The 25,001-nt window shown below is 42.1% G+C and overlaps 1 protein-coding gene across 1 annotated transcript in view; it reads right to left on the bottom strand.

Moving 5' to 3' along the window:
* Positions 1 to 23,657, bottom strand: part of tgfbi (transforming growth factor, beta-induced) — a 30,591-nt gene extending 6,934 nt beyond the window's left edge. Inside the window, exons 1-11 of the mRNA XM_088080680.1 lie at positions 23,411 to 23,657; positions 22,639 to 22,737; positions 9,756 to 9,820; positions 8,990 to 9,147; positions 8,316 to 8,480; positions 7,625 to 7,771; positions 7,398 to 7,539; positions 4,418 to 4,630; positions 3,185 to 3,322; positions 2,951 to 3,096; positions 27 to 163 (exon numbers count right to left, since the gene is read on the bottom strand). Of these exons, the coding sequence (XP_087936806.1) occupies positions 27 to 163; positions 2,951 to 3,096; positions 3,185 to 3,322; positions 4,418 to 4,630; positions 7,398 to 7,539; positions 7,625 to 7,771; positions 8,316 to 8,480; positions 8,990 to 9,147; positions 9,756 to 9,820; positions 22,639 to 22,737; positions 23,411 to 23,523 (1,523 nt within the window). The 5' untranslated portion in view covers positions 23,524 to 23,657. The remainder of the gene's footprint in view (positions 1 to 26; positions 164 to 2,950; positions 3,097 to 3,184; positions 3,323 to 4,417; positions 4,631 to 7,397; positions 7,540 to 7,624; positions 7,772 to 8,315; positions 8,481 to 8,989; positions 9,148 to 9,755; positions 9,821 to 22,638; positions 22,738 to 23,410) is intronic.
* Positions 23,658 to 25,001: the final 1,344 nt, after the last annotated feature.

The following is a 25,001-nucleotide window of genomic DNA, read 5'->3' as shown; positions in this document are numbered from 1 at the left end:
TTACGATTCTCTGAGCACAGACTCACCTGAAGCGGTCGTCTGCCTTCAGGACATCCATGATGGTCCCCATGGGTGGAGTGAGGACTTTGTCTACAGTGAACATGGTGGCGAAGCGTCCCGTCTTGTCGTGAGCGGCGATGCAGGTGTTCTCAATGCACAGGTTCTGGAGAGGAGACAGGTGGACACACGTCTTTGTTTTTAGAAGATATGAGAGTCATTTCTCGAAGGTGGACGGAGGGAATTCTGTTCCTGAATTACAAAACAATGTGTCTACAGCAGTAATACCCAAATATGGCCCCAAACAAGGGTTAAGGTGCCCCCCTCCCCCAGCGAATTTCGAATTGGCAATAAAAATAAAGTGACTGACAATGGGAATACATAATGGGAAACATAAAACAGCATCAAAATAGAGCTTGTTGATAAAAAAAAGAGCCAGTGGAGGATCCCCCACACCCCCGACAGAGGACACAGCTGAGACACTGATGTCCTAAAATTCTAAAAATGTGATGAAAACCTACAGAAAATCCCAGAAACATCCTAAAATTAAAAAAGACAATGTCCTTAAATCTTTTAATGTTCTAAAATCCTTGTCCCTATAAAATTCTTAAAATGCTAGAAATGTCCTAAAATCCGAGAAATGTCCAAAAACCGTAAAAAAATCATAAAATCTTATAGGCATCCTAAACTCTTAGAAATGTCCAAAAGTCTGGGTGATGTCTTAAAATCCAAGAAACTTTCAAAGAACTGTCCTAAAATGTGAGAAATACTGTGACTGGCCCCGGGCTTCTTGCCATTTTGCAAAAGTGGCCCCCAGTTAAAGCAATATTTCTGCTGTATCTGCTGTGCATGTAAAATCACAAACATCCCATAAAACATATCCGTCTCTCTCCTAAACTTTTCTTGACTCCGGACAGAAAAGGTTGTTAGGTCAGTGTCTTCAAACTCTGCTGATCTCACAGTCTGAGGACTCAACATCAGGTCAGCCGCCGCTGTCTCAAAGCTCGTCTCTCTGAAACACACACACACACACACACACACACACACACACACACACACACACACACGGTGTCTGGAACGATTTAACAGTTGTGGGAAGCAGGAAACTTCTTGTGGTCTGCAGAGTTCATTACTGAGCAGAAATGTGAGCCACCCACATGATCCAGAACCTGGAACATGTGGAGCCACTGTGGAGACCACCAGAGACACCCATCAACACACACCGATCAATACACACTGACTAATAGTGATCAACACATACTGATCACCACACACTAATAAATACACACTAATCAATACTGATCACCACACACTGATCAAACCATACTAATCAATATACACTGATCACCATACATTAATCAATACACACTAATCAACAAACACTGGAGACGAGTGGAGCAATGTGAGCTGTACAACCAAAAATTCAGCAGAATAATGTGAGCTGTTCAAATAAAAACCAGCGCAGCAACGTCGACTGTGCAACTGGAAACCAGAAGAGCAAAGTCAACTGTGCCACCAGAAACCAGTAGAGCAACCCTGTAGCGTCCTGGTGGCCCCGGTGGCCCCTGTGGCCCCTGTGGTCCCGGTGGCCCCTGTGGCCCCTGTGTGCAGAGTGTTTCTGTATCGTGGTCGTCTCTCTGCAGGAGGCTCTTACTCACATTTAGGCCACAGATCCTCCGGATGACATCATGGCCACATGTTGCCGCAGTAACGAGCCGCAGCGTGGGACACAAGCTCACCACATTTCCTGCCGATGTCCTGAATCTGAGAAATGATTCTGAAATTAAAATAAAGTTTGATGTTTTCCCTCAGACGCGTCGTTAACTGAAAACCTGAAAACCTCGGGGAGCTGAGTCACTCGCTGATCTCACTGACAAACAGAGGAACTGTTTGTTAAAGTTATTAATGAAACGTCGCCAGAAACTCGGTGACCTCATGAAATCATCACCGCAGACCAACAGACAATATTTACGGCCAATGAACACAAACGATCTGTCCAATCCACCCGGCAACAGACGCCACAGACAGATTAAATATCTGATCTGTGAATCAGCTGATGATTTTAAAGGGACAATTCGCCCTGAAATTAGAAATACAAGATTTTCCCCTTACCTGTAGATCTATTCATCTCTGCAGATTGTTTAAGTGTGAGCTTCATCGGCCGTACAGATGTTGCCTTCTCTCCGAAATAATGGAACCAGATGGTGATCCAAAAAATAATTTTAAAAACTCAATAACAGAAACTCACTAGTTTACTCACAACCATACACCGAACTGTCAGCAGTTTCATGTAGCAACTATTGTCTGTCAACCAAACTACAACCACCAACTATGTCACTGTGCATAGGGACAACTGTACAACCAGAAACTAGAAAAGCTACATCAACTATACATGTGCAAACCAGTTGAGCAATGTCACTTATACAACCACAAATCAGTGGAGGAACGTCAACTGTGCAAACTAAAACCAGCTCACCAACAGCAGCTGTACAACCAGCAGAGCAACATACCCTGCATCAGCGGAACAACATCCACTATGCAACTTGATACCAGTGGAGCAACACCAACTGTACAACCAGAAACTAGTGAAGCAACACTAACTGTACAACCAGAAACTAGTGAAGCAACACCAACTGTACAACCAGAAACTAGTGAAGCAACACCAACTGTACAACCAGAAACCAGAGGACCAATGTCAACTGTTAAAACCTGAAATCAGTTGAGCAACATCAAATGTACAACTGGAAACTAGTTAAGCAATGTTAACTGTGAAACCTGAAATAGCCTGGAGCAATATAACCTGTATCAGTTGAGCAACATCAACTGCACAATCAGAAACTAGCTGAGCAACTGTACAACCTGTGCAGTTGATGTTGTACAACTCCAGACAATCCAGGGACCTTGCTGTGAGAAGTGTGGTGTAGGAACTATTTCCTCTGGAGGAAGTTCATACATTTCTATAGACGAACACTCGCAGTTTGAGTCCTCCCAGCGTCTCCAGCTCCTGGCCGTGGTACAGAGCCTTGGAGGACAGCTGCTCCTTCAGAAGGTGATTGGTCATCAGCCTCCGCAGGTCGGGTGTCATCGTCGTGTCACTTCCTGTTTAAACAGATGAGTTTTATCAGTCCTGAGGTAAACAAATCCCTGAATAAACAACAGTAAACACTTGAATCTTAGGATGTGTTACCTCTGAAGGCGTCATCCAGAGGAGCCAGCATGGTCAGAGTCTCCGAGCCTGTCAGGTGGGGGGAAAGACCTGCGTCCACAAACAGCTTGGTCGCCGTGGAAACAGTCGAACCTTCAGCCAGCTCCAGCAGGACCTTGGCTGGAAAAGACAAAAAATTAAAGGAAGAGCTCTGTATGAAAACAACATGGGTCGTTATTATGAGCTCTGATCATCTTATAATAAATAATTCAAACTACTGATGCCAATATTTTAAAGGAAATATTTTAATTTAAAATAAAACCATTTTTTTTACAATCACTAAAAATATGACTGAAAGTAAAACCAGTTCAGTTAAAAATGTATTGTCGCCTCGTCTTTCCAACAAATAACAAAGTATCGATAGTGGTATCTATAAGGTCTCAGATCGTTAAGGAGTCTCAATAATGGGATCAGTAACAATAAAAACTAACCATCCCCATCCTTACTGTTTACACGGCAACCGTTCTTGAGTGAAACTTTAAACTTTTGTTGCCTTTCGTTCACGACAGTGGCGTTTTGATGGCCTGAAAACACAAACTTTTGAAATCGGGTTCCAGAGTGAAACCTTTTGAAAATGCCACCCCTTTTTTCGCCATGTGTGTCGTGATGTGTGGATCCTGTGAGAATGGTAACGTAATGGTCACGGCTACACTTCTACACGGCTACACGAAGGCACGTGGTATTCTTCTGCGGTGTGTCATTACAATGCTTACTACAGCGTTTTTGGTTGTTTTTTCCTGATCCGTGTACACGAGGATTGTTCTCACAGTGTCATCATATGAAAGCAGATTTTTTTTTAAAAAGACAAAGAAAAGACTTTTCAGTTGTTAATCGGACCGTTCTCGTCTAAATGTGGCCTCAATGTTTTGACTCGACGGGCTGTAACGGCCCCAGACTGGAGGCAGGTGTCTGCGTCACGGATTATCGTGTTTCTTCCATTTTTTTAGTAGTAGTAGTAGTGGTGTTGGTAGTATCAGTACCTGAGTCGGGAGTGAGTTTTGATGGCAGTACTGTCGATGCAGTAGTAGTAGTAGTATTGTTGGTAGTATCAGTACCTGTGTCGGGGATGAGTTTTGATTTGATGGCAGTACTGTCGATGCAGTAGTAGTAGTAGTATTGTTGGTAGTATCAGTACCTGAGTCGGGGATGAGTTTTGATTTGATGGCAGTACTGTCGATGCAGTAGTAGTAGTAGTATTGTTGGTAGTATCAGTACCTGAGTCGGGGATGAGCAGCTCGTTGATGTAGTGGATGACTCCGTTTGTCCCCAGCTGGTCCCTCCTGGTGATGATGGCCTTCCCGTTCAGAGTCATCTGGTCTCCGTCACAGCCGACCTCCAGCACCGTCCCCTGCAGCGTCTCCATCGGAGACCCTGACACGATGGACTCGGCACACTGCATGTGCTTCAGGATGTGGTAGTTCAGTAGGTCTAAGGGGGGACAGGAGGACAGGTTGACAGAAGGACAAGTAGACAGGAAAACAGGTATACAGGTTTACAGGAGAACAGGTAGACAGGAGGAGAAGAGAACAGGTGGACAGGTACACAGGAGGACAAGTAGACAGGAGGACAGGTGGAAAGATGGACAGCAGGACAGCAGTCAGGTCGATCAGGTGTCCCGTCTGTCTTAAACACACATGCGCATTTTACGACCAGCAGGCCGAACCCGACCCGTGGGCCGTCCCAGTCTGGCCCGCGATGTTCACAAAAGACAAAATAAAATTTTAAAAAAAGATTCCTGCAAAATCTTTTCTGGAGGTGAATGAGTACATCGTCTTTGATCTACGACCCCGAAACACAATGTCTGTTTTCAAAGAATATTATATTAAGAGACATTTTTCTACCAAGCATGTGAACTATGCCAAAAACCTATCAGTGCGGGAGAGAGAAAAAAGGGCCCTGAAATTGTCCTCCAATTTTACCGCCTGACAAAATATTTTTAACGAAGCAGACGGCCATACAAGAGACAGTCACAAACGTTAGCTACGTGCTGGCTCATAGGCTAGCCAAACACAGCAGCTCGCTCTCTGAGGGTGAGTTTTTGAAAGACTGTACGGTTGAGGCTGCTAGCATCCTCTGCCCTGACAATAAAAGTCAATTTGAAAATATCAGTCTGTGTCGTCGGACTGTTACGAGGCGTGTGGAAGTGATTGATGAAGACTTGTCTGATGAACTGCTGAAAACAGCAGCTGACTTCATGTATTTTGCTCTGGATGAGAGCACAGCTATCAAAGACATCGCCCAGCTACTTAGTTTCATACGAGGGATCAATGATGACTTTGAAATCGTGGAGTAATTTATTGCCATGGAAACGATGAGCGGGACAACGAGCGGGTGTGACCTCTACGACCGCTGATGAATCTTCGAACGTCACTGGTAAGATCGTCGGGCTTTTGCGGAGGATACAGGACCAAATGAAAGATTAGATTTTCCTACACTGCATCATTCACCAAGATTCGCTGTGTAAATCTGTGTTGCAACCGGATCATGTCATCAAAACGCTGGTAAAACCTGTAAACTTCACCCGGGCCCAAGGGCTCAACCGACTGCCGGAGGAAAGTGGAGCCGAGCGCACGGACGTGCTGCACCACTCCAGCGTTCGCTGGCTGAGCCCGGAGAAGGTGCTTCATCGTGTTCAGAGGAGAGTTCGTGACGTTTCTGGGGAATGTAGGCAAAGCAGAAGAGTTTACAGAGTTGCAAGACTTGGACTGGATGTGTGACTTTACATTTCAGGTGGATGTACTGAGCAATTTAAACAACCTAAATGTGAATTTACAGGGCAAGAACGCATTTGTGGATGAGCTGTATTCACACGTGACAGTGCTCAAAGTTTCCACACATTTCCCAACGCCGGCGACACTGGATGTGCCATCCTGACACGCTGACAGATACTCCACTACTCTGACACACCTCCAACTGAGTTCAACCGCCGTTTCTTGGACTTAAAGAAGAATGAACCAGAACCGGGGCTGGTGCCCACTCCCTTTTCATTCGACAGTGAGAAAGCGTCCCCAGATGTGCAACTCGAACTGACTGAAATCCAGTGCGATCTGACTCTGAAAGAGAAGTTCAGCACCTCCACACTGGAGAGCTTTTATGGCTCACCGAACCAAACGTGGTTCCCGAACCTGCGCGGGCATGCACACAGGGTTGCTTGTTTTGATTATATCCACCTATGTCTGCAGACAAACATTTTCTGTGCTGAACTACAACAAGTCACGTTACAGATCACGGCTGTCGGATGAACATCTGTCCTCTGTGCCGTGCACTGCAACATCACAAATGATGCCGGACTTTGATGGTCCTGCAAAGAGAGGCGACCATCTGCATTGTTCCCATTAACTGCAGACAAATCTTATGTACTGGGCGTGCGCACACAGCTGTGACGCATACGCGGGTCCATTCGGACTTTTTGGAGCTCCTTGGGTACAGACACAATGTGTGCACTATCAATCTGCAGCGTGATGACTGCCATAGTTGTTAAAACAGTGTGAAATGTTAAATGTAAATAATAAAAGTTAAATGTAATAATTTAGTTACAACAGCTGGATGCAATGTTTTTCAAGATGCACAGTCATTTCTCACAGTTGTAATTCAAAGGAGTTGTGTGTTTCTTCCTAAATACAATTATACAAAAGATGTTAGCCTAATATTTTCTCCATTGAATGATGCAGGTCTGTTAAAGTTTGGGTTGTCTACATAAATCGAACAGTCTCACTATACCAGAGTAGTTAATTGAGTAGTTAATTGTAATATTCATGAGTATGATCATGTATTTGTTTAAAAGTAGTGTCTGTGAATATTATTTTCTTCATTCATTAATGCAGTCATTTCCTAAATGGTCAGTAAGTTTTGATAATATTAAAACAATCTGCCTTGAGTCCATATTTGTACGGCGTGTTTCTCCAGTGACCTGTGGTGGATATCAGAACACTGACAAAATGTTTGGCTAATTTAAAAGTTGATAATGCAATTACATAGATTGTGGGCTGGCAAATAGCCTACTGTAACACAATCATTCCCACCAAATATGTGTAGTTTAAAATAATTCAGTGCTAAATATTTCATGTTTCAATTCCATGTCCAATCGTGTGGCCCTTGACTTACTTTTTCGGAGTTAGTATGGCCCACTGGAAAAAAATATTGCCCACCCCTGGTCTAAAGCTTCAGATAAATCAGAGCGCCTCCTGCTGGTCACCTTTCAGGGCCACAGGGTCTCCCAGGATCCTGTTCAGGGTCTCCTGAGGAATCTTCTCGAAGGCCTCATTGGTGGGAGCGAACAGCGTGTACTGACCCTCGTTCTCCAACATGGCAGTCAGACCGGCGGCCGCCATCGCTGTCTGAGACAGAGACAGGAAGTCAGCATGCGTAACGCCATGTTTACATTGACCTATGACTGGTGGACAGATGGATAGGTTGACTCACTCGCAGCGTCTCCAGGTCGTCGTCGATGTCGATGAGCGTCTGCACGTTGTTAGAGACAGCGGTGATAACGCGGTCGACCACATGGACGATGCCGTTGGTGGCGTGTTGGTCAGGTTTGATCAGACGAGCGCAGTTCACCGTCACGATCTGCAGAAGAAGAAATCTATTAACCATCCACATACAGAACAACCGTTACTGCTGAGGCTGCTGAGTTATACTAGGGCTATACTGGAGTTATACTGGAGCTATACCGGGGCTGTACCGGAGCTGTACCGGGGCTATACCGGGGCTATACCGGGGCTATACCGGGGCTATACCGGAGCTATACCGGAGCCATACCGGAGCCATACCGGAGTTATACCGGAGCTATACCGGAGCCATACTGGAGCTTTGCAAACTTTTGATTTGTGTACAGCACATTGAGCGAACCATAAAGAGACTGTATGTAACAAACTGCACTAAAAACACCAACTAAGACTCAAATTCTGAATGTGCTGTTCAAAAAAATGCTCCTAAAACCTGAATAATACCGGTAAATCCCACGTCCTAATCGGAAAATGCTAAATTTAGAAAAAGATGGCTAACTGAGAATATCCAAACAGAGTATGATGTTTCATTAGTACAGCAGTGGAATATGAGTGTGCACATAAATGTAGTCGGTGTGTCTTGGTGTGTGAAGTGAATCTCTGACCCCGTTGCTGTAGTGGTGGATGTGTACGGGGAAGTCCTGGTACATGGAGGCGAAGGACGACCCGTGTCTCAGCTCCTCGGAGGTCAGCCGGCGGTTCACCATGTGGTAATGAAGAGCGTTCAGCAGCTCGATGTTCACATTGCTCACCAGAGCGTCCAGGATCTCCTAAAAGCGATGGAAACAACAACACCGTCAGACACAGAGATACACTCTCAGCTCAACGTTTTCATCTAGTCATTTCTAAAGGAGGATATTCGCCCATGCAAAACACAGTATATTGTCTGATTATAACACTGTTATACTATTTATTTTTATCTATTTATTTTTTAAATTCTGTATCTGTTTCCTCATCTCAATGTTTGCATTTATGTCTGAGATTAGTTTGGATGCTCTGTTTCTCTTTATTCCTTATGCTAATGATGGTTATGGGTAATATATTCCTATATTTAATATTTTAAAGGTTATATTATGTAGTTTAAAAAATATATAATTAAAAAGAAATCTTCATGTTATGATGATGACCTCTTACTTCTCTCTTACTATCTTTTTACACGTGCGCAAAATCTGACACAAACAGTTTGAACCATGAAGTCTGATTGTTACTGCAGCTTCAGAGGGAAGTCAAAGACCAGGTGGTGTTAGGGTTGTTCGGGTGTTGTTGTTGGGTTACTGACTGTGGGCAGGGCGGCCCAGGCCACGTTGCTCGGGGCGAAGAAGGTGAAGCTTCCCGGGCCTTCAATCTCGGCCTTCAGCTGGGCTCGTTCAGAGTACATCTGAGTGGTGGAGGCTCCGACTACGCCCAGAGTGTTGTAGATGTTTACCAGAGGCAGTGCTGCAGAGACAGACACACACACACACACACACACACACACACACACACACACACACACACACAGTCAACAAACGTGAAAATAAATCAGTGATCCTCCTGCTGGTCTGAACGGCTTCATCCACAGCAAACTGTCGCAGCAGAACGCCCATGATGCAAATGTGATAGTATTCAGGGTTGCAGTTCTGGTCTCTGCAGCATGGAAAGGGTTTTTTGTTTTTTTTACATGCTCAGTTTTTTTGTATTATAAGATAAAAAAAAGAAGATTTTTATAAGTAAGGCTTTTGTAGTTAAGAATTTGTTTTCTATAAGTTATGTTCTTTTTAATACTTTTGTAAGTGATATTTTATAAGTTATGTATTTATAGTTAAGTTTTTTATACATTTAGTTTTCATAATCTAAGGTTCTTCTATGTTAAGTTGTTAAGAAGTTACTTTTTTTAGCTATTTTTTCAGTTTTTAGTTGTTTTTTTTTTAAGTTTTTATACATTATAATAAGTCAAGTTTTTTAAAATACATTTTTATAGGTTATGTTTTTTATTCATTAAGTTTTTATCATTTAAGTTTTAAATGTAATACGTGTGTCCTGGGGTCAGAGGTCAGAGGTTGTACCTGCAGGACAGCCCCTCTCTCCGGGAATCTTCTCATAACCGGGACAGCACTCGTAGGTGATGACCCTGCAGCAGGAAACAAAGGGAAACACATGAGGAACCACTTCCTGTCTGGTTCCACCTGAACCTTCTGTTTTACGTTTTTCTTCTCATCTGAGGTTCCTCGCAGTTCTGCAGCTTTCGGCCTCAGGTGGAGAAATGTCTATAAACCTCGTTTCCACCTCAGCAGCTTGTAACCTGGCAGCGATATTTCAGCAGACACATAAATTCCTGTCTGTGTATAATGATGCTAATAAAGTTATGTGCACAATAACGGCGCGCTGTGAGAACTGTTTCCATGACTTCATAAACAGAGAGTTTCCCATCATAATCCACTTTACATGACAGTAAACATCATTTAATCATCCAGACGGAGAAGCTGTTCGTTCTGATGGAGGTCCGGATCACTCTGACGACTCTGGGCTGATCAGAAAAGAAGTATATAAAGAGATTTACTGTACCTCTGTTTTACAGTAATAAGTTGTAAAGTCATTTCACTGTAAAGTAACGGTATACTGCTGCATCTGTGCTGCCAGTATTTTTCTGCCAGTTATTTTACAGTGAAATGACTTACAGTTTACCAGAAGTATCAGTTCAACTGACCCTTCACGAAGCCCCTCCCCAAGACGGCCACTGTCCAGCCCTACGTTAGCAACCATAACTATGCACGGGAGCCCGGACAACCTTTCAGCAGGAGCCAAAATGCCGAAGCATCGTGCTTACGGAACCTGCAAGTCTGACAGCCGATACCCAGGGGGGTGTCGAGTTTTTCGCCTTCCCAAAGCCGAAGACTCAAGAAGAATATTTTAGAATTTATTTTAGAATAATTTAACGTAGCACACAAAGCTAGTGTTAGCTAATGTTAGTTAGCATCTTTCTTTGGAACAAACGAAGATGTTTTTATTTATCTTTGATGGATTCAGCTGTTCATGTGGTCTTCCACGCTGTTTTATCCATATCTGACATCTCTCTTCTTGGGTCTTTGGCTTTGGGAAGGCGAAAACTTCGACACACCCCTCTAAACTTTTTGGGTATCGGCTGTCGGACTTGCAGGTCCCGGTCAGTACTCCGCCAACAAATGATCCTATGAATGCAGCTCTCACATGCATGTTGTAGACCTTTCTCTCGACTTCTCTCTGATATTTCTGAACAGTTTTTTCAGAAATTTGGTATACTTTTTGATGGAATATCACTCAATGATAAAGTTGAAAACTCCACATTTCACACGTTAGATGTGAAAGCTTGTCAGTTGTAGCAACAGTAACCAAGGGAGGAGGGGCTTAGCAAAGGGTCAACTGGAGTGTCACTTGTGATATTTCCACTGAAAACGCTGAGGTTACATTCAGTCGGCCGTATTTTTCATGTTGCTGTCAGAGGGGATAATGGAGGAGAGTCTTGGTAGCTGAGTGGTCACAACGCACACCACATAACCACAACGGATCAGGTTTAATTTCTGTCTCGGGACCCTCGCTGCACGTCATAATTCTCTCTCTGCCACATGTCTACGCTGTGATCTGTCAAATAAAGGAGAAAAAGAGCCAGAATGATGTTACTTTAAACAGAGAGATTTGAATTCATGTGAAACGTCTGATTGTTCCCCCAAATGTTCCCCGAACAAACGGCTTCTGCTCTAACAGATAAACTCAGCAGCTGCTGAACGATCAACAGGCAGCACGTGATAACAGAGAAGCATAAAAAAAGGTAACATGTCAAATAAAATTCGTAGGAGACCTAAGAATTTAATGTGCATGAAGAAAACTCTGAAGACTGATGTGTTTTTGTTGATTAAACCAAAATTATATGACAACACTCTAAAAAGATTTGGTCAAAAGACTCAAACTTCTCTTCAGAGAAACTTCAGACTCAAACTTCAGTGACAGAAACCGTCTTTGGGAAACATTTATTTGCCGTGTACTACGTTTTTAGTTTGGCCCATGTTCCATTCACTAACATGTTGTCTCGGGTTTAACCATTTGAAGCCTGGATTGACATCAGTTTTCTTGTGAAGATTTACTTGTATTTCAAAAGTATTAAAACATTTAAACCTTGAGATATAAGTTTAATTTCTTTTGAAAACATGAAGAAAATAAGATGATAAGCAACTCTGCAAGTAATATCCCCAAAATGAGAGGAAAATAGGTTTTCTTGTCATTTTGAGAAGATTACATTCTTTCTCTCTTGTTTAATTCTCTTGAATTTTTGTATGGCCTTCTTTTGGCATTATTGTTTGGCTCTTTTAGTTATGTTGCCTCTGCAAGAAACACTTCTTGCTTCTGCTTTGCCTTGTTTGCCAAAGACGTGCTATATGAATTAAGTTATATTATTTTATTTAAATATTTGTTTAACTGTTAACTTGTTAAACTGTTTGTACTGTTAAATTGCTTAGTGTCCTCTTTGTTTTTTTTAATTTTTTTTTTAAAGAAATACAGAAAATTCGCTCATACTTAATATTCTTACTGCTGCAGTAAAAAAACAACTTTGAGACCAGAGTTTCTGTGCAGAAACAAACAGTTTCGGGAGGACTGGTCACATGTGGGCTGTAATGAAGCGTGCAGCCGAGCGGAGCCCTTCGTGACTTCCTGTAGAGATTTCCATAATAAATGTGGCTCAGCCGTCTGGGCTCATAAAGCTCATTTCCTCCGAGAGAAGAAGAATCTGCAGCCAGCGCTGACGCCTGTCGGGGGACCTACAACCACTGCCAGGAAAAACACAAGCCCCGGGAGACGCCACCAGGGACCGCACTTCCTGCTCACTACAAAATAAAACGTCACAGAGCCACAGGTTTCTACTTTAACCACATCATTTTTAAAAATCGATATCCTCAATTCTAACAGAGGACTTCACAGTCATCAGAAAACACAGAGTTCATCACACTAGCTGCTCTGTATGAAAACTGCTTTTTTTTTCGTGTGACGTGAATAAAAACTTTTAAGATTTACTGTGACAACATTCACTAAGTCACAGGTTTCAGTTTTAAACTTTTAACATAAAAAAACATAAATACAATCACAAATCTGCCTCCGTCAAGACCAGAATGACCAGAAGACCCACATAAACTATCAGTATCACAGGGGCTTAAGGTTTGACCCAAGTGTAATTTTAGTAGTTACCATCAGTGTCAAGGACATTTAAAAATACTGAGATATATTTTGTGTACTGCAAGGTAGTCTTGATTTGAAGCCATATCGCCTTGCCCTAACACGTTACAATATACAGTATAAACACCTGCAGCAGCGAACGGATCCATCAATACTAAAGTTTCCACTTTTTATCAGCTGGCCTCCGATTATTGTATTTTGACCCCAAATTCTGCGGCTTTAATGGCAGGCACTTGATATCCATCATATACTGCACCTGAAGATCACCCAGCAAACGAAACTAAAATAAGCAGAGTCCAGATTCACTGGAAATAAAGCCAGTCAAATAAAATCTGAGTGAAGTCTCATTTCCACTGAACATTAGTTATGTAACAGCTGCAGAGAAATGAGAAGTGATTCGGCAGAAAACATGATGAAATGTTTCCCGTGTCGGTGTGAGGACAGTTTCTCTCTCCTCATTGTGTTTTCAGCTCGTCGTGTACGACAGCAGTTATTCTCTCAGTCTGGATCTGATTTCATCCACAAAACTACCATCACACAGGAAACTTTACACCGATTCACTGATCATGTCTCTGATTTACAGTTCGGAAAGATCAGTGTTTAAAATCAGTGTTACAGCGGTTTGTTTCCTCTGATTTCTAGCTCAGATTATTTAACAGGAAAATGGACATAAAAACAAGTGTACGGAAACTTAAAGACTCCACGAAGTTTCTCATTATTCTCGTTGGAAAAATATGAACAAAAGCTGCAGTTTCTTTAAAGATTATTTGTCCTCACATTAAGAGTGGGAAATGTGACTGAAGTCCCTGTCTTTGTGTCTTTCAGTGTCTAGAGTCTCTCTGCGTCTCTGTCTCTTCATGTCTCAGTCTCAAGTTTCTCTGTCTCTCAGCCTCTCTGTCTCTTAAGTGTCTCAATCTAGTGTCTCTGTCTCTGAAGTGTCTCAGTCTAGTGTCTCTGTCTCTCAGTGTCTGTGTCTCTGAAGTGTCTCAGTCTAGTGTCTCTGTCTCTCAGTGTCTCTGTCTCTGAAGTGTCTCAGTCTAGTGTGTCTGTCTCTCAGTGTCTGTGTCTCTGAAGTGTCTCAGTCTAGTGTCTCTGTCTCTCAGTGTCTGTGTCTCTGAAGTGTCTCAGTCTAGTGTCTCTGTCTCTCAGTGTCTGTGTCTCTGAAGTGTCTCAGTCTAGTGTGTCTGTCTCTCAGTGTCTCTGTCTCTGAAGTGTCTCAGTCTAGTGTGTCTGTCTCTCAGTGTCTGTGTCTCTGAAGTGTCTCAGTCTAGTGTGTCTGTCTCTCAGTGTCTCTGTCTCTGAAGTGTCTCTTAGTGTCTTGGTGTCTCACTCAGTGTCTCTGTTTATCTCAAGTGTCTCTCAATGTCTCTCAGTGTCTTTGTGTCTTCAGCAGTGTCTTTAATACAGTCCAATGTCTCGTGTGGAGACAGAGGTCCAGAGCTCCTGCAGCTCCGTCACACCGGCAGTAAAATGTAAACAGATGGAGATCGGCTTCTGACGTGTGTGTGTGTGTGTGTGTGTGTGTGTGTGTGTGTGTGTGTGTGTGTGTGTGTGTGTGTGTGTGTGTGTGTGTGTGTGTGTGTGTGTGTGAACACACACTGGACTGATTATCAAACCAGATGGAAACTCGACTCCCGTTTGGTCTCCATATAAACAAAGATGTCCGCCGTGGATTTCTGACAAAACAAACGGAGCGAGGTTGCAGTAATTCAGCCGGCTCGGGGGAACCTTCCAGAAACATCCAGCTGAGAATAAAACCGCTGAAGAAACAGACCAGTTTCATGTCCCGTAACGTGCTGTCACAGAGGGGCAGATGCCTCACACACACATCAGATATGATGAATAAAATAAATATAATAAAGACAGATTCTACTCCATGTATCAGTAACCACACATCTGATTTATATCCGCACATTTAAAATATTTCACAGTTACAGCTCTTTTGTTTTATGATCCCAAATTCCACGTTTTAATAATATCTCTGTTGACTTTCAAGCAGAAATCTGCACTTTAAACCTGTGTTCAGTTAAACTCACCCACTGTGGATTTACGCCACAAATCCTACTGTAAATCCACCAATCAGTGATCCCCAAACATATTTGTCTTTTTGTCTGAGGACGATTCAAGTGTCTCCACCGTCCAGCATCCCGCTGCAGTAAACATTTAGGTAGTTTCACACGTAATAGTCCGGGACTCTGTTCGATTGGGAGGAGTTGGGTTTGTTCGCTCTCACTTCAAAGAAACCAGGCGGAGTAAACGTACGGTTCTGCTGACTGACGGCCGACTGTTGATTGGACAGTTTCGTCGTCTGTCATCCTGCAGCATCAGGACCTACTCTGCCAGAAGTTCATGCGGCACTTCGATGGTCATCGTGTGATTATGTTTATGTTACGTTTTGGTGTCTCAAAGAGCTCACACAGAAGAAAGTGATTGTAAGCATCATCGGGCGACAGCAAATCGATCACGTTATTGAGCTGCTGCGGGTGCCATCAGTATTGATCCTTTGTTCTGCTCGCACATTACAAAAGAAAATTCAGAAAAGGCTTTTTTCAGCAGCTGCTCGACAGAGGAAAACACGTCTTATCAGGTCATTGATCAGGTCATTGATCAGATCTTTGATCAGGTCATTGATCAGGTCATTGATCAGGTCATTGATCAGGTCATTAATCAGGTCTTTGATCAGGTCATTGATCGGGTCATTATATGTCGGCCTCTGAGCGAGTTCTGCAGCGACACTGAAGACAGAGAGACCCGTTAGATGTTCTTGTCCTATTGTTGAATGCAGGTATGTTTTAATAAGCTTACCTTTTGGAAAACACTTGATCACCAGACAAATCTGACTATATTATTGACTAATAATATATAAAAACGTTAACGTGCAGCTAGGCAGATGCACATGTCCATCACAGCGGCACTAGTCTTCATCAGGATCAATTACGAGATCACGGACAGATTTCACAGTCAGTAGATGGATTTATTATTGGTTTAGTTCTGAAATGATGCTAAAATCAGGTCTCCTCTCATTAAATGCTGTGGTTGATTCATCTTCTTTCGCACCACAAATAAACTGTTCCAGGTTTCACTCGTTTGGTCCGTGTCAGACTTCAAATGAGGTTTCACAACACCCCAAATGTGATGGACTATCCAAGGAAACGAACCAGGGTTTGTTAAAAGTAGTCAACACAGCAAAAAGAGTACTGCATTACTTTACTTAATAACTCCCTGAAGAAAGTAATTAGTTACTGCACTTTTAACATGATCCATATAAAAACCACAGTCATCTGCAGAGGGGGAGTTTAACCCTTTTCATAAACTGATCAAAAGGAAATTTGTATAAGTAAACCGTGAAGCTGATTCAACTCTGGCGGGATTCTTTCTGCTCCGTCCATCCTCACGTAATGGGATGTGACGGCGTACGTTTCTCCACTTCCAGAAGACGGAGACATCCGAGCCCAAGTGGACTATAGCCGAGTTTAAAAAAATCCAAACTCTTAAAGAACTGAATTTATCGGGGATGCATTGATGATAAGAAATAAACAATAACAACCTTTTTGAGTCCATGAAAAAATGGAGGACAGACCGAAGCACTGAGCAAATCAGAACCTGCCGAAAATTTGTAAGACCGCCGATTACAAGGCAAAACTCCACAGCAGCAGAAGTGGGGCAGATTCCACCGGCCATGACGAAGCGATGGGAGGACGATTGTGGAAAAATATCTCTGACCACAGCGTGGATGAGGGTTTGAGGACGAATGGCGTGATTGGGAGAATTCTACTTCTAACAGAGTCAGAAGTTATCCGTCATTTATTTTTCATTGCAAAAAAATGCACTCATGATGTGAGTGTGAGAAAAGTGTCATGTTTTGACTTAAACATCACTACTACAAATATTGTAAAAACACGTTAAAACAATTGAAAAATATTCTAAACAGAAAAATCTACAAGTTCAAGTGCGACTCTGTAAAGCTGTAAAGGTGGCGAGTGGAAGCGTTTCTGTGTCTGGTAACAACAATCACTGGAGTCTGATTTATCCAACTGCCTTTTTTAAGACAAGTAAATCCTTAAGAGTTGAAAATCTGCAGAACAAAATGTCTAAATATCTTTAGTCTGTGTTAACCACAGAACTTATGTAAGGCATTTTACCAAAAACCCGTTCAAAAAACCCAGAGACTTTGAGACGAGGGAACCAGAAGTGCAAAAAGTTAACGGACTCCCTCGTTTTAGGACTCATTACTTTGCCACTTTTTAATTAAGGGAAAGGAAGAAACCACTGAAAAGTTGTCAGACTTCTGTTTCTGTTTCTGATGCCGTCTACTGTTTACCTGTTCTCCTGCCTGTCTTTCCCATGTCTGAAAAACCTGTGTGCACGCGCTTTTTTCAGTGGGAAAACGGCAATACTGTAACTGACGCTATCCCACTGGAAGCTGAGCCCATAATAGTTTCTAAGAACAAGAATTGGAATTCGAATGAGGTGGATAATCGTAATATTACACTTGAGGGTGTGCAATAAAGCCATTTGAGCACCTCAGTCACGCCGTTCAGACCTTGGCACAACCCCCCCCGGTCCTGACCACATCACTGAACTTAATGCATATCCTCAAGTGTAATACTGCTTGATTAATACATCATCATTTATTAGCAGAAGAAGATGGATGCATATATTTGTGATTATATTTTGTATTAATAATCTGTAATGTAAATAAAATTGTCAAATAAATGAAGTCCGGAAAAAAGCAAAATTTCTGCCTCTGAGATGTGGTGAAGAAGAAATATAAAGTATTGGTTATAACATAAAGTAAAATAAAATGGAAATAATCAAGTTAAGCACCTCAGAACTCAACTACCTGAACAAATGTGTTTCAGCTCCTGAATCAGGAGACTGACGGCAAAACACAGCGGGGAGTGTTTTCAAGATCAGACGGAGGGGGGAGGCTGAGGTCTCAGGGGGGAGGGGGGTCAGTGAGTTATGGGGGAGTTATGAGTCCTCCTTCTGCTGACCTTTGACCTGCGGATCCTCCTCCACACACACACACACACACCCACAAACACACACACACACACACACACTGGGGACAAAGACATGAGTGTGAATCCAATCACCCAGTTGTCACAGATACCAGAGTGTGTGTGTGTGTGTGTGAAACTTCACTTGCTACACACAGAAACTCTCGCTTCCTCTTTTCCCTCCATTTCCTGATCTGAGCTGAAAGAATCTGTTTGTGGGAAACGATTTAAAGCTTCGGCATCCTGCAGACGGACTAAGAGTCCTTTACACACACACACACACACACACACACACACACACCACACATATATACACAGATATATATACACACACACACACACACACACACACACACCACACATATATATACACATATACACACACACACACACACACATATACACACACACATACACACACACACTTTGATAAACACACAGAAATATGTGAACAAATACACAAACTGAAGCGCATGTACAGTCAAGAGGAAGAAGAGAACTGCAGTTAAAAAGCTCTCAGAAAACCTTCAGTCATTTAAAGAAGCTTTTCAGTGATCAGAGGTTTCACTCTGCACTTCTGATCAATATCCACCAATATATTGATCAGATTATATTATATTCAGTGGACCCACTAGAGCCTGCAGGACCTGAACTGAACTGAAGCAGCTTCATAAATCACATCGGTCCGGACATGACCGCGGATGAATCATTTCAACAGTTACTGTCATTTAAAATGTTGAGACAGCTGTTTCCATGGAAACCCCAAAAACACAGGTCAGCTCTGAATGAAGTCATTTCATAGACATCCAGGCCGACATCACTCTTAGCCACTTTGTTAACATGCAGGTCACGCTCGCATCAGCAAGGATTACTAGAAAAAAGTTAACACCGACTGGAAAACTGAAAAAACTTTAAAAGACAAACAGGAGAAATACTGTTCAGATCCGATTTTCCAATAACACGATCATCTTATTGGTTCACAGAATATTTATCTCTGGAGGTTTTTCACACAATGTTTTCAGGACATTTTTCACAAAGCATATTTTGAGTCACAATGACAAATTTCGGTGATTTCCACATTAAAATTCTCCATCCACTCGAATGGACAGAAGGAAATAAAACTTCAGGACAATACTTCTCTTTGTCTCTGAGCGTATTTGGGTTTTTAATGCGATATAACGGTTTTCTTTGGCATATTTGGCATTCGGCTTGTTAAGGGTCCCTGCACAGAAGTTCAAACTACTCCAGCCGCTGGACGACATGCTGGTGCTTTCGCTTTTAGTGTGAACGCAGCTTCAGCTGGACTTTAATTCACAAAGAGTTTCCTCCAATTTTGGGTCCTTCATTCACCGTGAAGTAAAGTGAGGAAAACATGAATTCAACGTTCAACATTGGGTGAGTAACTGAAATACAAACGGTCACTTGGGAGGTGGAGTGTGCTCCAAAGAGCAGGTGGGTTTCCATTACAGATGTGCGCAAAACTTAAGCAATATTTTCGAAATGTTACTAAAACGTGGAGCTGACTGTGTTTCCACGGAGTGATGTCATGTGACTCCTCCTCTGGTGATAACATCCCAGTAACCATGGCGACGGATGTTCAAAACATCAGCAGCTTTATTTCTATTGCAGCCACCGCACTAGCCGTCATTATTTCAATCCAAGGCCACGTAGGCGTGTTATGGAGCCATGATAGAAAGGCGAGCCCCTCATATGTGGGAGCGGCCATGTATGAGGGATTTCTGGGAGATGTAGTCCACGATTTCACAGAGGAATTGTGGGTGAAAAACTTTCTCAGAGTCATGTGATACAATAACAGCTCTTGTAGCTCCTGCTGCATCATGAGGGAGCCAGTTCCTGTGACCTCACAGCATCATGTGACCTTGAAAAGACTAAAAAGGGCTTCCACTGCAGTTTGGACAAATCTTTTTCCAGTCACCTGAAAACCTGCTTATGCAAGCAAAAAAACATTTGCGATAAATTCGTTTTTTTTTTTAAATTGACATGTTTCCATTTGGCGTTTTTTATTTTTGCAATTTCAATTTGCACAATTTGAGGGTTAATAGAAACACGCCTAATGACGGTGACACACAGTGACATCGATCAAACACATAAGTCATCCATCGGCGTGTTCAGCTGAGCTTCATCATTCATCGACAGGATGTAAAACTGAAACCTCTGAAATCAGCAGCAGCTCTCACACTCCGCTCCTTTAATACATCTCTCCTTACACATTAAGACTCTGTTAGTTTCTGTACTCTTCCATGTCCATCATGTTAACCGTTTACTCAACAACTTGTTTATAGACACACACACACACACACACACACACACACACACACACACACACACACACACACACGGATCTGTGTTTCAGCATGACGGCAGGAGAGATTGTGAGGAATGAAACTCTGAGTGCAGACTGGAAGAGTTCAGGTGATTATCACATTTACAAGAGGAACATTTTACTGCAACACACACACACACACACACACACACTGTAATCCTGCTCGGCTCACGCAGGGTGAGATCTGCGACACAGCTGGTCCACGGCTGCCAGAGCCTCATTAATAATGTGTGTGTGTGTGTGTGTGTGTGTGTGTGTGTGTGTGTGTGTTTCCATCGCTCTGACTGAAGTCTCTTTGTTTCTCAGTCAAGTCGCAAAGAGTTTCTACTTCAGTCAAAGTGCTGCACTCAGAACGGTTCTGCAGTATCAGCAGTAACAGCAGGGTTCCCACATTAACAAAATTTCAAAACTCTTCCAGGACTTTTCAAGGACCCATAATCATTGTTACTTGCCTCATTAGCTCAGTGTTATTCAAACATATAAGATTTAAATTTTATTCAAGCATAACTGCAGCTGGCTGGCACACGTGAAGAGAGACAGACCGCTGGGAGAAGATGAAGAAACGAACGTGGCGTTAAACAAAACGTCTCATCGATGCACATCGGAGCGACGTTACACCGACAGCTCCAGAGAATAAACCTGACATTTCATTACATTACCGAGAGGGTTATCTATGGAAAATTACTGCAACTATTTCATTACACACTGACTTTACACAAGACTTTTCCAAAACTTGAACAACACATTGAACAATGATTTTTACTACGTCCATGACTTTTCAGCCCGTTCTCCAAAGCTATCTTTCACAGTCGGATGGAACATGAAACGCCAAGTTGGAAAACTGTTGGTGACGACGTACAACACGTTCTCGTCCCAACTTGTCACACGGTGCTCCTCTGTCAGTGCCCCTCTGTGTCTACTTATGATGTTGAGGTTTCCTTTTGTGTCAGCTGTTTACGCTCCAGGACGCCGTTACCGTGATGTAAAAAAATGCACATGGTGGGAAGAAGCAGCACGTCCTTACGATTATAAAACAACACACGGCGACCGATGCAGACCATCATGATTGTTAGGTTTAGACAAAAGAGGCACATGGTAATATATAGAAAAAAACTAACATCCACACGGGAGGCGAACTCCAATCTCCAGAGCAAAAGTCGGTTGCTTGTGGGTCTCTTCCACCACCCACCGTACGAGAGCACTCACACTCCTAAAATTACCAGCAGTGTTGTTGCCTGACACTGTCCCTCAGCATTTCGTGTGTTAGCAGGTCCATCTGAGTGTGTTCTTGTCTGACGCCATCCAGCTGTGTGCCAGTTGGATGCAGAAGGTGGCTTTTGGCGTCACGCTCGTACGCCGAAAGCACTAACAGACAGAGAAAAATCTGACAATGTTTACTGCTTTTCTTGTATTTTACATGTTTGAAATAATGACGTCAATTAATCAAGTCAGTCACAGGAGAAAGTGTTTCACAGGCTCAAACACAAAAACCCCATCATCAGTGTGTTATTCATGTCCATGTGAACACACTCGTTGCTGCATATCTTGTTTTACCTCCACCTGTCCAACATGGACCCAAAAAGAGCTTCAAAGCGTCACAACTTATCAGAAAGCTAAAAACTCAGCGTTTGCTCGGAGCTGCATCTCCACACACTGAAAACACGACGATCTGCAGCATCTATGGACAATAACGACGTGAAAAAAACTCAAACTGTCTTTGTCCTTTAAATGAACCCTTGAGTAAATTTGGGGACTCTGAGGTAAACTGACACTGATGGCTCTTTTCTTCTTCAGAGGTTATATAAGCAGTGAGGACACCTCCGGAGAGGGACATTCTTCCGTCCACTAAACACAAACTCAGTCTGTCCAGCAGGACCAAAGTCACGTCAGGAGAAACACTTTCAGAGTCTGAGAACAAATGGTCACAATACCAATCCCAGGACAAGAAAAACACTCGGTCCTCAAGAAAACCTGAGGAAATGGGCTTTACTTGTCTCAAAATTCAGAAGAAATGACCCAAAATTAGCAAAAACTTGTAAAAAGTACAAGAAAAATCTTTTCTTTAAAATAGAAGAAAAAAATACAACAAAGCAAAATAATAAATAAAAAAAAACAGCAAGCAAATAACGTGGAAAAAGAATTATTTAAATACAGAATTCTGATAATTAAAGACAGTTTTTGGACATTTTTCTCTAGCTTTAAAAAAATAATTTTCCAAATCTTCTAATTTCTTGGATTTTGCAGAGCAGTACTTGTAAAGTTGCTCATTGCCTCCCCCCCCCCCGAAGGTTTAAATACTTGTGAAGCTGTCTGAATGCGGCACAAGAGAAGTGATGTTAATCCAGGTGTCAAAGGGTTAATCGATTCAAAGTGTGATTAAACATGCTATTGTGGACTCACGTGGGTTTCCCGCAGATCTTGCGATGGTACCACTGTTTGCAGTTGGTGAAGTATTTCTTGTCGGTGCCTTTGAGCTGCTGCATGGCGCAAACATTTGGTCTGAAACAGAAAAAAGACGCAGAGATCAGAGACAAAAAAAAAAAAACACAAAAAAAATACGTCGTTAATAAATATTCAAAACATGCTGCCCGGAATAAAAAACATAGATCAAGTTATGCAACGTTTTTAGACCCTAAAGTGATGAATTCAATCATCAGTCCACCTTAAACTGAAGGTGACAGGATCAATCATCAGTCCACCTTAAACTGAAGGTGACAGGATCAATCATCAGTCCACCTTAAACTGAAGGTGACAGGTTTAAGTGCTCACAAAATAAACTGATGAGTCCGATCTCAACTTTTCACGTTTCTTTTTTTTCAGCTCTTTAATCTGCACATTTTTGAGGTTTCTCTGTTCAGTGAAGCAGAATAAAGGAGATATTTAAAAAACAAGCTCATTATAATGTCAGTATTGATCATGAACATTACTCATAAGTTGTTATGATTATAAATTGTGATTCTGCAGCTCACAGCGAAGTCAGCAAGCAGAACCACAGAGACTCTGCAGAACATTATTATTATTATTATTATTATTATTATTATTATTATTATATAAACTGACATCGTGTCATAAAACAACCATAAAGTGAAATAAAGTCGCAGGAGAGCAGCCTGGACAGACATGCAGGGACATGCAGGGACTTCGGGTCCAGCTCGGTTCGGTTCGGACTCACCCCTGCTGCCGGCCTCTGATCCGGCTGTGCTGCAGGACCGCCTGGTACGGAGAGCGGGCCACAGAGACGGCGAGGAGCAGGGCCAGACCCAGGAGCAGGACACACACCTTCATCTTCACACACACTAAAAACACTCCTCCTCCTCTTCTTCTTCTTCTTCTTCTGCTCTGTCTTTGTGCCGCTTTCGTTGAGTTTTATTCTTCTTCTTCAGCTCCTTCCTCCTCCGCAGACCACGGTCCCTCCAGCAGCCAGGAGGGGAGAAAGCTTTATACCAGAGGAGGAGGAGACAGGAGGAGGAGGAGGAGACAGGAGGGGGAGGAGGAGCGAGACATCAGACACCGAGAGGAACTGAACACCTTCAGAAACAATTTCTCTAAACCATCCTGAAGTTTGACTAAAGGTTCAGCTCAACAAGTTCAACAAGAACTGAGAGAAAAAAACTGTCAGAGGAAAGAAAGAAAGAAAGAGAAACAAAAATATAAAGAAAGAAAGACAAGAAATTAAAAAAATATGGAAAGAAAGAAAGACAATTAAAAAAGAAAGAAAACAAAAGAATAAATAAATATGGAGAGAAAGAACAAAAATTTAAAAAGACAGGAAGAAGAACAAAAAATAATACAGAAATATATAAAAAAAAAAGACAAATGATTTTAAAAGAAAGAAAGAAAAAGAAAGATAACTAAAAAACTGAAAGAAAGAAAGAAAAACAAAAAATCATAAAGAAGAAAGACATAAAGCAAGAAAAATAAAAAAGAATGAAAGAAAGAAAAAACTGTTAGAGGAAAGAAAGACAGAAAGAAAGAAAGAAAAACAAAAATAGGCAGAAAGTAAGAAAGAACATTAAAAAATAAATAAATATGGAAAGGAAAAAAAGACAAAAAACTAAAAAGAAAATAAAAGAAACAATAAAAGAAAGAAAGATAAACAAAAAAAGATAAATAAAAAACAAGAAAGAATGAAAGAAATGGACTGATCCAGTCTGACAGTGTGAGAGTGAATTGTCCTCTCAGGGACACCGTACAGAGAATAAACACTTGGATTTAAAGCTCCCAGAGGAATTTAATTTAATTTAAGTTTCATCCTCAGAAAACTTAATTAATTTCCTTTATTGTTCACGCCCATGTTTACGCTCTCTTCTTCTCTGCCTTCATTAAGGTGAACCACGGCAATGATGACATCACTCATGATGACATCACTCATGATGACATCACTGCACAGCGCCTCTCTGATGCTCTGTTTACATCATGGATGTATTATGAGTTTACATGTGATAAACCTTCTGTCACTGTGTGAATTCATCACATGTGAGCTGTTGTGATATTAGATGTGAAAATGATGATTTTCCAAAAGTCAAAAGTCTTTTTTTTTGAGATGTTGTTTTTTAGTTTTGAATGAGGGCCTCACAGAGCGGACGCATTTCTGCTGTTACTGCAACAGCAGGTCCAAGTGTTTCCTCCAGCTGTGATGAAATCCAGCTGTGATGAAATCCAGCTGTATCTGAGCGCTGTGTTCAAATCTGGAGGTGAAACGATAAACAAACACAAACATGGAAACTTCCTGATGGTCTGCAGCTGCACGGCGCTGCACTTTG

The sequence above is a fragment of the Plectropomus leopardus genome, chromosome 8 (assembly GCF_026936395.1).
Source record: "Plectropomus leopardus strain MGB_pleo_1.0 chromosome 8, ASM2693639v1, whole genome shotgun sequence".
Taxonomy (NCBI): Eukaryota; Metazoa; Chordata; class Actinopteri; order Perciformes; family Serranidae; genus Plectropomus; species Plectropomus leopardus.
Note: the sequence above shows the minus strand (reverse complement) of the source record. Positions and strands in the feature narration are given on the sequence as shown.